The sequence below is a fragment of the Parasteatoda tepidariorum genome, chromosome 4, assembly GCF_043381705.1.
Source record: "Parasteatoda tepidariorum isolate YZ-2023 chromosome 4, CAS_Ptep_4.0, whole genome shotgun sequence".
In the NCBI taxonomy this organism is placed as follows: Eukaryota; Metazoa; Arthropoda; class Arachnida; order Araneae; family Theridiidae; genus Parasteatoda; species Parasteatoda tepidariorum.
The window spans coordinates 11,232,838-11,250,774 of NC_092207.1; the positions used below are offsets into that span (position 1 = coordinate 11,232,838).

The following is a 17,937-nucleotide window of genomic DNA, read 5'->3' on the forward strand; positions in this document are numbered from 1 at the left end:
TAAATAGTGAGACAGGATTTTCTCTATCAGAGAGGTTACAAGTAGCTTTCTAACATACATCAGATGCATTTAATATTACGTATTTTGGTTCCGTTTTTAAATTTTCAATTCTGTAGCTTTTCAATTCAGGTTTAAGTACAATATTTATAATTTAAAATACTTTATTTAATTTTTAATTCTATAGAAAAGTGTCTATAGTGTTCATACGAAAAAATAATTATTTAACATTTTTCGCATGCTGATTTGCATAAACCATAAATGATTTATTTGTGACTGAGTGCTCATAGAAGTGGCAGGTGAATATCGCTGTGTTTAACGCAGATTTGCAACGTAGAAGCTTTACGAAATTTTAAAAATGTCTTCTCCTTTGCCTCCTTATTTGGGTAGTAAAATAAGTATTATTTCTAAGTCTGAAATCCGATATGAAGGTATATTGTATACTGTTGATCCAAAGGAGTCTACTATTGCGCTAGCTAAGGGTAAACAATATTTTTTTCTGCCTTTTAGTGAAGTTAAATATTAATTGATATTTGTATTGTCATCTTGCGTTTTAGAGCTCAATATCAAAATTAATTTTTTTTATTACTCAGTAATACTTTTATAGTTTCAATTGATATATTAAAAGCCTTAAAAGTGTTATCTTTTTTAATGAAATTTATCTTTTATATGGCAGTGACACGCAATATATGTTTCAAAACCCTTTCGAAGGCTGAATTGTCAATACAATTAAAGTTCTATGTTTATCTATAAAATATCACTTTAAATGTCACTTCTAAAATTACTTTGTTACTTTTTATCTAGTTTGAATTGAAAATTTTAAACAGAACAGGCTTAAATTTGCAATTTAAATAAGGTCAAGACCAATTTTTTTTTCCTACAAATTTATATTAAAAACAATTTTTCTTAAATTTGTAACATTTTTCTGCTTTAAACCAAATTTGTTTTTTAAATAATCAGCATATAATTAAACAGTTTTAGTTAGTTGTGTACTTTATTTAACTTTTGCTCATATTATAATAAGATGTTATAAATATTTTAAACTGTTTTTCTGAGAAAATTATAGCTGATATTTAACTTTATTTATTTCACTGTTACTTAGATATTACGTAAGCTACAAATAATACGCAGAATTTCTTTATGATCCATAATCAACTTTACTGATTGAAGACAAAAGTGTGAAATCCTATATTCTATTATAAATTCATAAAATGTATAAAAACAATAGGTAAGGTGATGGAAAAAAAAGAACATTTTGATAAAAATGTAAGTAGTATATCAGAGGTTGTAAACTGTGAACTGTCTGATTTTAATTGACACTAAAACTCTCCTGCAATAATTAATAAGCATAATTAAGATAAAACTTAAAATTGTTACATGTGTTAACTAATAGGCAGAATTAAATGTTTATGTAACAGATAAATGTAACAGTTTATCTAAACTATTTGTTTTTAACCTTTAATTTCTGAGTAACTTATGGCGTAGTTTTTCTTTGCCACCAATTTGAGAACTCTTCTATTTTCGGAAAATATTCAGATAGTGTTTATCAGGGCAAGGCGTGAGTCACTTTTCTCACTTAATGTCACTATCTTAAAAAATAGTAACTTTTATTCACTGTTTTTAAGGCTTAGTCACTTATTACAGTTTTTTTTTAAAATTTTAATTTCACCATTTTCCTCCCATTTCAATCCAAAGAAAGATTTCACATATCCCTGAACCCATGATACAGTGTATTCATTACAGAAAAAAAAATGGGAGAGAATTTATCCCCCTTTCTCAAAAACAGGGTGAGATTTCTAAAAATTAAAAAAACACGAATAGACTTGGAATTTTTTTTTCTTTAATTATAATACATTTTTCACATCTTCTAATTGAATATTTTTGCTGCATCATCATATGGAAAATGTTCTATATCTACTTTTTCCTCGGCTATTATATTTATTTGGCTGAAAATATCCGTATTTGTTTCGTTTTGACCGCTTCTACGGACATTTGTTTCATTTTCATTTGTCCGTTACGGAGTAGAAGTCGCCTTAACAAGGTATTTGTCCATCTTACATGCATGCACAAAAAATACAAACGTCTTACATTAAGAAACTTTACCTACAGTGAACACATGGTGGCAGAGAAATGTGTTCTGAAAGGGGCTTGGGGGTGTGTGCTCTGCTGTTCGCACCGGTTCTGAACAATACTGATAAATAGGGAAGCTAGATAAGGACCGATGTTCAAAATAATGAAAGATCAAGGAAGAAAAGTGAAGCGAATTTTATTCAAAATGGCAAGAGACGAAATTTTTTCCAAAATTCGTGAATTTTGAAATTAATAGAGTGCGCGAACTTTTCGCGTTAATCGTTTTTATTGCGAGAAGAGAAAAAATAGGCGAGATTCTCGCGCTGTAGTGAAAACACTGCTAATACAATCCTCTGGTAAAGGACTCGCCTAAACAGGTTTGGAATAGAAGAGGATTGAATATGTGAAGAAAAATGGACAATTTCCACTTTCAAATGAATACCTCTTAAAATGAAAGAGCCATTCACTGTACTAAGGAATGATTTTATTCATCTATCTTAACTTTTGTTTTCTTATCTGCTGTGGAGTTGCAGAGCGTGAAATTTTGTGTATTTCTCCTTGAATTTAATTTCCTTTTTCTTGTAGGGCTCTTATGTACCTTAAATGTGCTTAATAGAGCATTATTTTGCATTATCGAAATTAAGCTTGATTAAAAGTTCTTATTTTGCATTAAAAGTTCTTTTTCTTCAGAAGAAAAAGCGTAAATTAAATGTTTACTTTTTTGTTTTAATTTTTTTTGCCTTTTCAAAGAAATTTTTTTATAAGATATTATGTCATGGGAATTTGAGTAATCTCTTTTTGACACAAAATTTCACACCATTGGATGTTTTTTTTATTATTTTTGATGTCAGGAGTTAAGAAATTTTTCAGTCCTTTCTATGTGGTTTTTCACATTGTGCTGTTTTTTATACAATGTTATGACACACTAATTTTAATTTGATGAATAAATCTCCATATTTTAATTAATACAATGTTTATTATGTTACACGTATTTGAGTAAAAACTATTTGCTAATGATTTATTTGAAAATCGTTTCTTAGGCATATTTGATTTCATTGTGATTTCTTAGTGTTTACCTTAGGCGCTCGAGTAAATTTTTTATCATTTTTCCAGCCTTTTCCACATGTTCTTTTAATTATATTGATTCAGGGCGATTACATTGTGAATTAATGTTGCTTTCCGTTGCATTAATTTCATATTAATATGATGTTATATTTTTAATTAATACGGTGTTGTAATGACTCTCGAATTTTAGGTTTCAGTAACAATTTGTTAATGATTTATCAAAAATAACTTTTAATGCGCTTAGTTCTATCATGATTCCACTTTTTCCCTTTAGAGTTTTTTCAACCATTTTTATTTTTTTCAATTATATTTTTTATACAATGCTATTACATATGCATTTTTCGAATTTTACCTCTTAAAGACAATGGTCACATGTGTCCAGTTTTGCACATATTTCTAATTTTCATACTTTTAATACAATACTGTAATTTTTTATTGCATTAATCACTTTTTGTCACATTTGTCTTGTGCCATTTCTGTTGTAAAAGTACTTTTTTTTTCCAATAAGCTATTTAACATTTTTTCAGTTCTTCATATATTTACAAACATATCGTTTTTTGACACCTGAAGAGAAGCACATCTCAATAAATGTGTATTAACTTTGCATAATAGCAACAATATTTCTGTTGTATACTTTTACTGCTTCTTTAATGTAATATTTTAAGCCATAGTAGCTAAAGTTAAACATGCAATTTTTTTTTTTTTAGTTGGGAAAATTAGAAAATATTAATTTTTTTTAAAAAAAATTTCAATTGCAGTAAATTAAAGCAATAACAATAAATGTTTCTAAAAAATTTTTTTCTTTTAATTCGTATATTTTTAAGCTTATTAGGATGTTGCCTGACTATTAACCTTATTTTAAATTAAATCACTATTTATCACTTTAAAAAATTTTAGTCACTCTTTTCACTACTTGTTCTACAATGACCTGTGCTGAGCCACGTGTTTATATAAAATAGATATGAAATGATATAAAATAGATATGAAGTGATATAGAAAATATGCTATATGTAAATGTATTAAGTAATTAATGCAATATGTTAGAAAGAAAATTTAAATTTTCTCTCCAATAGCTTATGTTCCTCTGCATTAATAAATCATCAAATATATAGAAATTACCCTTCTAGTCAAGGAAAAAATTTTTTTGTATATCTTGATGTTTATTGAATGAGTAATAAAAGAAAGAATTTTTAAGTAACTAAGTGAATAAAGGAATTTTTAAGTAATTGTTTATAGTTTTAATGAAATTTTTTTAATATTAGATTAATGAACTTAATTTTTAACATGTACAAGAATTACGTATTTTAAAAAAAATGGTAACTAGATTAAAAAATCCTAATTTATCAATTTCTCTTTATTTAAATAAATTATTAAAAAAGTTATAATTACTAAATATTCCACTAGCTAAATATTAAATTTTTATAAGGAAATACCAAAACATTACTGGCAATATTTTGGTATTATAGCTACTTTAAAACTTAAAAAATGTGTTGATTTTTAACTTCAATAGATTTTTTAAAAAAAATAGTTCCTCATTTCAATCTTAATATGAAATTTTTATCTTGTGTTTTTAAATAATTTGTTTAAATTGTGACTGGTTGATGTTTTTTTTCTTCTTTCCTCTCCAGTAAAATCATTCGGCACTGAAGGAAGACCAACAGAGAGACCCTTAGCACCTAGAGATGAAGTTTATGAGTATATAATATTCAGAGCCAGTGATATCAAAGATCTTCATGTATGTGAGGGACCAAAGTCTTTTCATGGGTTTTTACCACATGATCCTGCAATTGTTTCGGTATTTTTACTTATTATTCCAGTATTTGTCTTAGATTCAATGTTTAACTATACAATTCAATTATTTTTTATCTTTACTTCTATATGATCTTTTAATTCTTAAATCAGTAAAATTTTAAAACTTTTCTTAAACTTTTATCTTAGCATTTAATACATAAAATTAAATGATTTTTCTTGTTGCTGGTTAACACTCAGTAAACAATAAGGGAAATTTCAACCCTTACTGATAATAATTTTTCTGCAATCTTAAAATTTTCTTATTTCTTTATTCTTTTAAAAGTTTAATTTGTTACCATTTGGTTCTATTTCGTTTTTGCTTTGCTACAGAGTAATTATTTTAAACTATATTACAATCAATATTGTTTTGAGATTTAACCTTATATTTAAACAGTTCTCCCTAGGAATAAAAAGGCCGGCCGCTGCCTCTCAGAAAAAGGCACTCATTCATTGTGACTGGTATTATAAATTTAACAATTCATAATATGAGATTAATCCTAAAAAAGTAAATATTTGTAATAGTAATTAGAATTAAACCTATAAACAGAACTTTACTAGTGTGTAAATATTTAAACAGTGAATTAATTATTTTAAAAAATGGAATATGAATAAAAGGCAGTGTTTTTAAGGTATGGTGGCTTATTTTTACAAAAAGGACAAGACGCATTTATAGGGATCAAAGGACATGCAGGGCGGACCACCTTTCTAAAAACGCTTAGGCGGTACACTGATTTAAGCTAGGAAATCAAGATACTAAATATTTATTTTAATAGTTTTTTTTTCTTTCCTAGAGTGTTATATCGAGACAAAATTATCAAAGAAAAATCTAATTTTTTTTCCTTATTATTTACAACTTTTTTTCATGTGCCCTTGTGAAGTACCAATCTTGGTCATCTTGACAAAAATGTTAAATGATATATTTGGATTGAGCTTAAGTTTTTCATTTTAGCAGTCTGGACCTGTTATGCATTATCCTTCGGGTCAAGGATACAACACATTTTATGGAATTACGGGACTTCAAGGATTTCCTTCTCATGTTGGCAACAACTATTCAAACGTACATCCTTTTAATGTAGCACAATCAAGTGAGTAATACTTTGTTATTTTTTTGTGCAGTGAAAACTGCAAAATATTTGTCAAGTCACTCAGTTTGAGTTCATTATAACATATACTTGTAAGTTTTTATCTTTCCGTGTATAGTTTTGCAGTTCCTCTTCTGTATCTTTTATGAATAATATTATTTAATTTTGTTAAATTAGGTGCAGGGGTGTCTGGATAAAAAATCACTGTGATGTCCTAAAGATTTACACTATTCGGCAAAATTTGCTTGGCCATTTGACATATTTAATAGAATTCATTTTCTCACATTTCATTGCAAAAACACGAATGAAATTTACACCTTTTTATTTAACTTTTGCTGGAAATAAAACATGCATAACTTTTGTTTTGAATATCTATTTCTAAATTGCATCTTCTACAAATGAACAAATCTATTTAAGAAAATTGGCATAGTATTTGATTGCCTTTTTTTTAACTTTCTCTAATTAGTTCTATTCTTTTTTTAAGAATAAATTAATGAATAAAAATTAATTCGTAAAGTGATATTGTAAAGTGATTTTTATAATTAACATTACATAATTCACTTTTTTTAAAGGACTTTAATTATCAACAGTTTTAAGTTGTGACAGGTTCTATCCAGTTATAATAGTGGTGTTAAATTTATGTTGTATGAATTAAGAATTTTGAAACTTTTAGAATTCTGAATACGAAGACCTTACATCTGTAATATACCTAGACTCCTCGAAGTCTGGGATTTTGCCCCTTAATGATTATGTTCTTTAATTCTTTAATGTGTAGGCACTTAATTCCTCATTTTAATCATTTGAAGTCAGGTTGAGAACTGAAAATGTTTTTTAGTGTCCATTTTCGTAAACAAAAATTTTAAGCTCTTCATGAACTCACACAATTTCAAGCTGTGTCCAGACTTAAAATCTCGCTGAGATTATCTAGGTAATCAAGATTTTTTTGCAGCCATGTACCCTTATATCTGTAAATGAGTAATATGGCTCAGATACTTTATGTGTCCTATTTTTTGTATAAAGTAAGATAAGCAAAAATTTGTCTTCCTTATATACGGAATAAAAACCAAATTTATAAGTAATTAGGAACCTTTTTAATTAGTTCGCTCAATGTTAATAATTTTAACGAATATAGAGTAACAAATTTTTTCTTTCCCTTGAACTCCCATGCTCATGTAATATCAGACTATTTATATTTGAAATTTGCTGATTGACAAATAATTTATTTGATTCATGGGGTAGTGTTAGGGTTGCCACTCCACAGGAAGATCCTAGAAAATACAGGGAATTAAAAAAAATCACCTAAAATAACAAGGTTAACGCAGGGAATTTTTTTTTTTTTTTTTTTTTTTTTTTTTTTTTTTTTTTTTTTTTTTTTAGTGTTTTAAAAGTGTATGTGGGATATTTAAGGATGACATTTCAGCTATATTAAACTATTTCATTTACTATAGCATTATTTGTTTTAAGTATGTTCAGCTCCTCCTTATTTTAAGTTTTTCAAGCAATTAAAAATTTTATAGCTAGACTAATATAGGTCACTCAAGAGTACAATGACAGTGAGTTTCCTCTTGATATATTGTGTATAATATGTACAGAGAAAACACTGAATTTTTTTTTCCAGATTTGAGTGAAAAATTTTATTTTAGCTGTGAATTAATTTATCTCTTTTTACTTTTCAAATGGCTCTTCATTTATTGATCAAAATAAAAAAAAAGAAAGCAGGTCAAGGGTTTCATGGAAGTTAACGCTCCTCAATCACGTCGCAGTGGCTAGATTCGGCAGTGTGGTCAGTATTGAACATAAGCCATCTTTACTTCAAAGACATACTGATATCTATTGTTCTGAAGGGTGTTAAGTAGCTACTAAGGATTGGACCCCAATTCTTAACCACAGTTTAGCGCCTTACTCACAAACCAGCGGTTCATTTACTATAATGTATAAAATCGTTAAATCAGTTGTGGAACAGTGTGTAGGGAAAATATTATTCGCAATTTTTTTTATTGCAGCAAATAAATTACATACCTATTTTATTTTATAACTGTGGTTGAACAGTCGACCCAATTTTGGGTTTACGACTGCTAACGTTCAACTCCGTAACCTTGCAGCTTTGAACCCAATCCAGAAGACAAGGAAACTCCTGGATCAGTACCCCCAGAAGTATTGATTTGTTATGGGAACATGAAGGACTTTGTGACTCAACCAATTTAACGTGCATCCGTCACCATTTACTACACGGGGAGTCTTCGACTGACGGGGATCAAACCTATTTATGATTTGGTCAAATTAGGAATTTTATTCAGCAAATCCCCCATCCCAAAAATCTAAGTTTGTGGTTAATTACAGTTTAGAATTTTTGTCTTTCCTTCCTTATTTTTTTAACTTTATACTTGTATTATGACCACCTAGGAAGTTTGTTTATTGGTAAACAGGTCTCGCAGCCTAAAATGCATCCAATTGAAAAACAATTTAAAGGCTTCACATTACATTTCGAAAAAAAACTAGTCTTGCTAATGCTAGAGAAGCTAAAATAGAATTTCAAGATTGGTGAAACAAAATTTATTAATTTTTTGCACTATGTAGCTTACAAAAATGCTAAATATAAAGATGTCAATTTTGAATTTTTCTTACGTTGATTTTTCTCTATTGCACATCTGTATAACAGATCCTTGTACTTCTTCAAAATATCCACTAAGTTTAATTCAGTGACATAGCAAAATTATTTCATTGGCCAAAAATAAAACAAACTTAATTGCTTTTATGTTTCATAAATTTATACACAAAAAAAAAATTCAATTTTTTTTCACTATCTCTAATGCGGCGTGGGAGCGCTGTGGTCTGGTGACTCAGGGGATAGTGCCTGCCTTCCATTGAGGTAAACTGGGTTCAAATCCCTGTGATGACTGGTCTATACAAATTCCGCTCCTGGCTCGCATCAACCACTGTGCTGATATAAAATATCCTCAGTGGTAGATGAATTATGGGTTAGTCCTCTTGCAGCCTGGTTAACCATGGGAGGTTTCCCTCTCCATGTAACGCAAATGTGGGTTAGTTTCAAAAAGAAAACCATGAGGACAAATTTCTCCCAATACATTTTGAGGAGATCTTGTCATCTGGATTGAGTTCAAAATTGGGTCTGCTGATCAATGATGGTTTGGTTATAAAATATATCAAGGTAAAAAGCCTTTTAATGCTCTTCTAAATTCTTAAATTGTTTGTAATAGTTTCTAATCTCATTAAATGGCTCATGTTATTTTATTTTCTAATTTATCATAGATTAGTTCAAAAGTTTCCTAATTTTTGTGATTGTTCATTGATAATTCTTTGAATATAGGTCGTGCAACAGCGCAAACTCCTCAGCGCAAAGGCACTACGACTGATGCTAGTGTCCAAGTCTCTGTGGGTAGTACTGATGTATATAATAGACAGGGACTGGATGGTAGAGAACCTCTGAGGCAAAGAAATCAGATGAATTATCCTCAGAGGAGGAGGGCCTCTTTCAACAGGCAACCAGGAGGTCCAAGACGAAATAGTAAGATTACTGTCAAGTCTTTTGCCCTGTGCTGGTTTTTTCTTCTGCAAAAAAGTGTTTCAATTTTTTTTCTGCAGAATTATTTCCATAATGTTGCCTTTCTTGCATATTTGTTGGAGGGAAAATGATTGTAGAAATGCTGAAAATTTTTAAAACCCGGATGTCTTTCATTACTCCGTTTATTATTAATATTCTACCGAAATTATCACGACATGCAAAGTGCGAATCACGCAGTTGCATGATCAGACATGCTCTTTTTCAGTGCCGGATTAATCATATGCGGGGGCCCTAGGCCATTAAAATTTTTGGGGCCCTTAGATGAGATTTTTTTCTCTCATATTATTTATTCAAATATAAAAGTATTTATATATATTTTCATTTAAGAAAGCATATTTAAAATAAAAATAAATTATAAATTAAATTTTACTTTATTTTATTAAATTATAACTAAAAAATAATCGTAACATTTTATAACCATAACATATATGTTTGAAATTAAAAAAAATTTTAAAAAATTATTGTTTTTCTAAATTTTTTAAAAATAATTTTCAAAAAATCCATTTTAAGGGGGACCCCTAATCATTGGGGGCCACAGGCCATGGCCTAGTCTGGCCTAATGGATAATCCGGCACTGCTTGTTTTGCTCAGATATTATTATAAACTGATGCAGGATTTTGATAGTTTTTTATTAAGGTTTTGCTATGAATTTAATTTTTTTTTTAAATCACTCTCTCTGTCATGGGTTGAAATTCAAATTGTGCATTTGATTGTTCACTTTACTCTTTGTACTTAGATGTCACTTCTTAGGCGACTCAGTTTTCACTCTAAAATTAAAAATTTCTATCTTCATAAAATAACTGGTTGATAATTAATTTTAAAGATTATGTAAAGATACTGTATGTATTTCAAATAATTTATTTCTTGCATTACTTTAAACAGCACTTTTAAGTACTCCATGTCCAAAGGGCTAATATGAAGATTCCACAGTTGTTGATACCGATTTCCATGCGGTTTTTAAAATTCCAATAATTTTTATTTGATATTATTACTACAAGTGAAAATTGCTAGCTTTTCAGGGATGAGAATCTGCAGAGTTTTTCCGGTTTTTTATATTTTTATCATGTGGTGGGTAGCGTTTTTAAAAAGTGCTTAAAGGTGTTATTTTTGTTTTTTAAAAATCCCTTAAAGATGCTTTTTTGATTGGGTGTTTTTAAAAAGTGCTTTTATTTTTGAAAAGGAGATTTTTTTTTTCTCTGAAATTTTTTGATTCTGTCGGTTTGTAGCGTATGAAAGCACCAATCATTTTACAAGTATGATGAAATACTTGCGAGTCCGCATGTGCGTCAAATGAGCTGGGTTCGGTGTGATTATTGCACTCTCATGTGCCGGTCTGCTACATTTTGCAAGGTATTCTCAATTTCAGGCTTCATTTTCCACTCTCTGAAATCGGATTGAAAAATATCTTTTTTTTCTTTTTTTTAGTGGCTAATGTAATCAAAAAAGAGTTCTTTGTCAGAAACTAGTTATTTCATTATGATCATGTAGTCTTTGAAAATTATTTAGCATTTTGCTAATGTAGATAGTGCTTAAAAATTTTATGAAGAACTTCGTTGAATTGCTATGATAGATATTATGACTTTTTTAAGATACGTTAAAGACGATAGAAGTTTTGCCATTTAAATTCTAATTTAGTTATATTTACCTGTCCAATAAACAAATTTTTTTTAAACATATTTATTGATGTTATAGGTATTGCTCGGCGCAACCCAAGAAATGAGTCTAATATAGAAAACTATGACAAAGAATATGATTTTGAACAGGCAAATGCAGAGTTTCAAGAACTTGAAAATAAATTGGCAAAAAATTCCATTGGTATTTTTAAGCTTTTCTCTGGTATTTTTTTTAAACTATAATTTTCAATACATTTTAGAGTTTAACTTATATTTATTTATATTTTACCTATAACTATTTTAAACTTAAATTTATTTTTATGTATAATTTATTTTTATTATGTATAATTTATTTTATGTATTTTTTTTATTAGTTTTTATGCATAATTTATTAGATTGCAATGAATTTCAATTTTTTTAATACAAGAAGTATTGTTGAGATAGTTAGCTGGCCTTAAAATAAGTTTAACTGTCAGAAGTTAACTCCATAATTCTGCTATAGTGAATCTTAATTGTAGAATTGTAATTTCTAGCTTTTCAATACTGTTGTGCAATAGAAAAATCAGCATAAGCTGTAAAAAAAAATTCAAAATTGATGGTCTTCAAAAAATTTTTTTATCAGTTTTTTAAAACTTTAATTTAGTGTTTACAGCATTAGCAATAGTAAGAAAATAATTGTCAAGCCACTCTTCTTGAAATCTGTCTAGAAGTGGTGTTTTTTAAATTGCACATCAAAACACATTTCAAAATTTGTTGTCTGTTTCTGATTTTAAGTCTTTGAGGGAAAATATTTAAAACATACAGGGTTGCCCCAGGCGACTAAAATGGGACTATTTGCAGCTATTTTCGACCTGGGGCAACTATGGCAACTTTTTTTGCCTGAAAAATTTTAAAAAGCAACTATTTTCAAGAAAAGGAGACTATTGGGAGACTTTTCTGTTCTTCTAGCGATGTTTTTTTAAGCATAAATTGGGCTGACAAGCTGCGCCCCGTGGTAGCTTTCTGAACATAATAAATTTTTTTTCTTAAAATTTTTTTTTGAAATGCAAATTTGAGTCATCACTTTTTAATGAGCTCAATTTGAACAGATTCCATTGTGAATCTATTTTGTTTCTCAATCGCCTTTTCAACAGTTATTGCTACGAAATTCTGCACGATTTTAAATAACCCTATTTTTAATACTATATTATGATGCATGAATTTCGAATTTTAGTAATAACTTTTCAGTATATATATATATATATTTGCTAAATGAATTATTAATAAAAAGGAAAATTTTTTAGAAAGTTTTTTTTAACAAATATTTTTCTGAATTAATTCTAGTATTTAAAAGTATTTAATTTTCTGCAAATAGTCTAATTTTTTTATGTAAAAATTTAGTGCTAGAACACTAACGTTTATTTAAGAATTATCACATTGACCATCAAGTTGACAAAATGAATCGTGGTATATTACAATAAAGTCATTTAATAAAATTTTAGTAATATTATTGAAAAATTTTGTTCTTATTTAGGCAACTATTTTCATAATTTTAGGCGACTATTTTCATGCTTTAGGCTACTAGAAGCAACTATTTGTTCATTTTTTTCTGTGGCAACCCTGAACATATGAATTGGAACATATTCTTGCAAATACGTTTAAAAGTTGTTTTAGTTTCATTTAAACTTAAATGAAGCATAAAAATTTATTAAAATTATATAATTTAAATGAAATAAAATTATAAAAATTTATTAAAGCATAAGTTTAAAGAAAGAAAGAACCATATTAGTGTACCTGCAGTTCTTTTTCCCAAGAATCGTGACATTTTTGCTACAATGAGATTAATTTATGGATTATTGTACACTTTTTTAAAATAAAAGCAGCTGTTTAAAAAATAAACTGAAAAAGAAAGTAAAATTACTTAATTTATTTTTGTTGAAATAGGTGACAAGATGGTAACAGTAATAAATATTAACTATTTAGAGGTTTTATCATGTAATTATTAAAAATATCACATTTAAATTTTAAAATTATTTTAGTGATGCATAAAATAAAAGTTAATGTATTAAGTTTTTCATTTTATGAAATGTAATTACAGTGGAAAGTCGCGTATCCGGAATCGGCGGGACTTTCCGAAGTCCGGATAATCGATTTTTCCGTATAATAGACCCCCAAGGTAAACAGAGATTAAAATGATCTGAATCTAAGAAGCAGAAATTAAATAACATTATTTTTAGGGCAATAATGATTTAGAATTAGAATGATATCTAATCAATCAAAACAAAATATTTAAAAAATAATAATTATTGCTATTATAAAAATGAATATAGGAAACTAAAAATATTTACAGTTATGAAAATATTAATTGCTCTCTCTCCGCCATTTTGAACTAGAACACTTCAAGCAAGAAGGGGAAATTCCCATCATTCATTAANATTCGGTTTGGGGGCTAAATAACCTTGCAACAGATGCTGAACTATTCGGAATCACTAATTAAATTTGCAGCATTGTGCACACACTTTCCTGTCCTCTACGTATGCCAGCATAGGTTCTACACTTATTTCTGTTATGGAATAGTGAAGTTCGTTGAACTTATTTCCATGTTCATACTCTTTGTCAGGTCTTCCAGATTAGTTTTCACAGACTTAAACTTTTACAAATTGTCGATGAGGGAGTTTGGTAATTCATTAACCGCGAAAACTAGAGATAACTTTAAACAACTTATTATAAAGAACTCACTTTTTTTCTCAACACTTGTCGTAGCTGTTTTCATGTCTTTTTCAAAATGGCGGAAGACTAAATTTTTTCCAAAATTCGAGAGATTCGTGCATTTTAAAATTGATAAATTCAGTGCACGAACTTCTCGCGTTAATAATTTTTTAATGCGAGAAAAGAAAAAAATATGCGAGATTCTCGCGCTGTAGTGAAAACACTGATTAAATAGTTTAAGAAAATTTGACTCTTCAATGTATTTTGGCAAAATGTCGCATGATTTAAGTTCTTTTTTTAAATTCCTATTAGTTCGCGCACTCCCTTAATTTTTTTTAAACTTACAATCATTAATAAAATACTTTTTATCATCCACTCAAGTTCAAATACATTTTTTTGATCTTATAGTGATAGCACTTGATGTTAATACAGTTTTTTCACATATTAATTGATTAATTAAATAAGGATGAGCTAAAAACTAAATGGAATTTTCTGATCAGTTAAGTGTTAGTCATTGTTTTAAATTTTAAAGCGATACAGTTTTTCACATATTTTAAAAATAAGTGATAATTTTTAACATATAGGTCTATTTGAACAAAACTTTTTTGCTTGCATTTAAATATTTAATTTTATATTCGCTGTGTCAGATAAATTCAATAAAGAATATTACGTGGTAGCACATGCGGTCCTCATCACTAAATTTATACTTTTATAGTTATCTGATACTAGCATTTTTTTTAAAATTCCTACTTTGGATTTGAAAACAGACATCAAGTGTCTGTCCTACATGATGATTTGGATATAGGGGATTCACTCTCCCTATATATATTTATATATCTTGTTCAAATTTTCATTTATAAAATGCTTTTTATTTATCCATTCAAGTACAAAAAAACAATTTAAAGGCTTTAAAGTGGATGACACTTGTTAATAGTTATTTCACATGTTAATTCATTAATTAAATGTAATTAATTTTTAGTTTTATATGGGGAAAAAAACTGTAATTATTTAATAAAAAGTAATTAACATAAAATTTTTCTTTGAAGGTAGGAATTTACTTTAAAAACTTTTATATTACTTGTTGGAATTTATCTTTAACAAAAATAAAAATTAGAACTTTGGGATTTTGTTAAAATTTTTAATAGAATTTTAAATATGGTTGTAACATCCAGTACATCATTAGAATTTTAGTTTAAAACAATACAGAAAAATACGAAAGAACAGACTTTTGCAAAAATATATCTATTGTTAATTGAGTTCAGGTTAGCATATATTTTTGATTAAAATCCATCTGCTCTTCCTCACTCAAACCTGGTTTAGCGATTGGTTCCACCCTTGGGTAAAATGAAGTTTTTATGTCTCTTTTGATGATTGTCTATGTTTTGCAGATTTGAGCCTGGATCAGTCTCCCAGTGTTCTTGAAGATCAGAATTCCTCTTATGACAAAGAGAAGTCTTTCTTTGATGACATTAGTTGCGAGGCAACCCAAATCAGTAAAGGGTGCGTTAAGATTTTCATCTTTATTTATAAATCATGGTGCGTAGCGTTTTTAAAAGGTGCCTATTTTCAATTTTCGTTATTTAAAAGCCCCTAATAGTGCTTTTTTTCATTGGGTGTTTTTAAAGTGTGCTTAATTTTCTCTTCAAAAATGAGATTTTTTTTTGATACCATGTCTATTTTGGCCACGTATAAAAAGCGTGCTTTTTGCGTTCTATTCAATGTTTTTACAATTCATTTCGGCGTTCCTTCGGTCCATAGCGTATGAAACCACATCTTACATGTTTGATGAAATACTTGCGAGCCCGTTTGTGCGTCTACTGAACTGGGTTTGATGAGATTATTACCTTCTCATGTGCAATTGAGAATATCTTGCAATGTTTTGCAAGATATTCTCAATTGCAAATCTCTCATACTGAAAAATCTCTCATTTTATAGTGGCTAATATAATCAAGAAAAAGAGTTCTTTATTAGAAACTAGTTATTTTCTCTTGATCATCTGAAGTCTTTGAAAATTACTTTGCATTTTGTTAATGCATATCGTGCTTAAAAATATTTTTGAGTGCTTAAAAAGTACTTAAAAGGTGCTTATATTTTGTTGAAAGATTTGGCTACGCACCCTGTAAATGATTCAGATTTTCATCTTAATTTATAAACACTGTCATAAATAAGCATTTAATTTTGTTGTTTTAGTTTTCCCAGATTCGATTGGAGACTTGAGAGGAAACTAAATGTAGAAACATTTGGGGCGTCCGCAAACAATGCTTGGCTGCGCAGACGACGTGGCAGAGGTAATATGCGCAGAGGATACAACCGAATGAATGAAGTCCCTAAAACTGGTAATCAAATTTAAAATTTCTAATTATAATTTAAATTAAATAATATGAAATTAAATAATATTAAATTAATCTTATTTAATAAACATATTTTATAGGACCATTTCTTCTAGTAATATTATAAAATATTGTTAACTTTAATAAAAGATTCAGCCTATTACCTGAAATTAATGATTTTTAACCCTGTGGCAGAATCGCAACGACACTGTGACGTTGTTGCAAAACGTTACTGAGTTCTTGCAGAATGATTTTTCTTTTGAAAACTGAAAATAATTACTTCAGAAATATATTTATGTAATGCTCCAATTGTATTGTAATATTTATTGATATTGATTTTCATGTGGATTTTAAATATTCAGATGTATGTCAAACAATATGGAAAATTCAGATCGTGCATTTGAGTATATACTTGTTAGGGAATGATTCTATCTAGTTTTGGCAGTGATTGCTATTGATTTCTCCATAGTTTTTAAATTCAAATTTTTTTTTTTTGTACAATATTTATTACAACAACCTAATCTCGAAACGAAACACTCATTTGAGGAGTCGGATTCGCATGATTTCGTCATCTATCTTTTTTTCGGTAATTACTACTAGAGATTTTGCAATTTTTTTTTTTTTACTGTTATTTACAAAATGCGAATAAAATAATTTGCACCCCCCAAACAAAATGCGACAATATTACTCATAATATTATAAAATTTATTGCATTTAATTTAAAAAAAAGTTTTTTTTTTGCAAACATAGTGCTTCTGTTATTTTAAATTATTAACATATATGCTAGTCATTATTGAAAGTATCTTGCAGAAAGATATTAGTCCTAGAGAGTTTTGTCGCAGATAGCTCTAAAAAATTCTGCCACAGGGATTTTTAAGAACCATTTATTTTTGGAAAAATGGATAAAATTTTCATAATTTTGTTTGCAGTGAAGTCATGAACTTCTGTACTTCTAATTAACCAAACTTATAAATAGTTTTGTTTTTTCACTCTGATTTTTTTTCAGTTAGATTCATATGATATCAACACTGCCATTAAGAAAGTTATCATTAATTTTAATTTCAACCAATGTGGTGGTGGTAACAGAATTACATCATCCGAACGTGAAGATCCGTTTTGTTTCCCAAAATTTATTTAAAGTGCATTTAATTAAAAATCACTTTTAAGGGATAAATTACCCATTTGGGGTTCAGAAAAAGACTTCAAAATCTCTTGCAGATCTCTTCAAAATCTCAAACCTGAGCAGACCAGGTAAATGGATTTTCTATTTTTCAGGGTTGCCACTCAACATTGAAAATACATGGAATTTAAAAATCACCAAAAATAACAGGGATAATGCATGGAATTTTGAGTTTTTCTTTAGAAACTGGGAAAATACAGGGAATTCTTCTTTTCATCTTTTAAAGAAATGGTAACCACTCTAAGTGCAAACTATGGGGTATTTAAGGATTATATTTCAGCTATATTAAGCTATTTCATTTAACATAGCACTATTTGTTTTAAGTACTTTCAGCTGTTCCTTTTTTCCTTCAGTTTTTTCATAAATTATAACTAGTTTAGTTTGTCCAATACAGTTCATTCAAGGGCGCAGTGATTTTGTTTTTCCTCTTAATATATTGTGTATGCACATGGAATTTTTTCTTCCAAATTTGAGTGGCATTCCTGTTTTGAATGTATAGTTTAAAACCTTTTTATTAAAAATTACCTGTCCTATAAAA

At 28.3% G+C, this 17,937-nt stretch overlaps 1 protein-coding gene across 4 annotated transcripts in view; it reads left to right on the plus strand.

Moving 5' to 3' along the window:
- Positions 1 to 17,937, plus strand: part of LOC107455918 (protein LSM14 homolog car-1) — a 23,834-nt gene continuing 5,897 nt past the window's right edge. Inside the window, exons 1-7 of one of the 4 annotated variants that reach the window (XM_043040182.2) lie at positions 1 to 479; positions 4,761 to 4,927; positions 5,873 to 6,008; positions 9,334 to 9,531; positions 11,281 to 11,403; positions 15,278 to 15,389; positions 16,080 to 16,225. In XM_043040182.2, coding sequence (XP_042896116.1) covers positions 356 to 479; positions 4,761 to 4,927; positions 5,873 to 6,008; positions 9,334 to 9,531; positions 11,281 to 11,403; positions 15,278 to 15,389; positions 16,080 to 16,225 — 1,006 coding nt within the window. In that variant the 5' untranslated portion in view covers positions 1 to 355. Of the gene's footprint in view, positions 480 to 4,760; positions 4,928 to 5,872; positions 6,009 to 9,333; positions 9,532 to 11,280; positions 11,425 to 15,277; positions 15,390 to 16,079; positions 16,226 to 17,937 lie in introns of all 4 variants that reach the window. The other 3 variants (XM_043040181.2, XM_071179411.1, XM_043040180.2) reach the window with 3 other exon arrangements.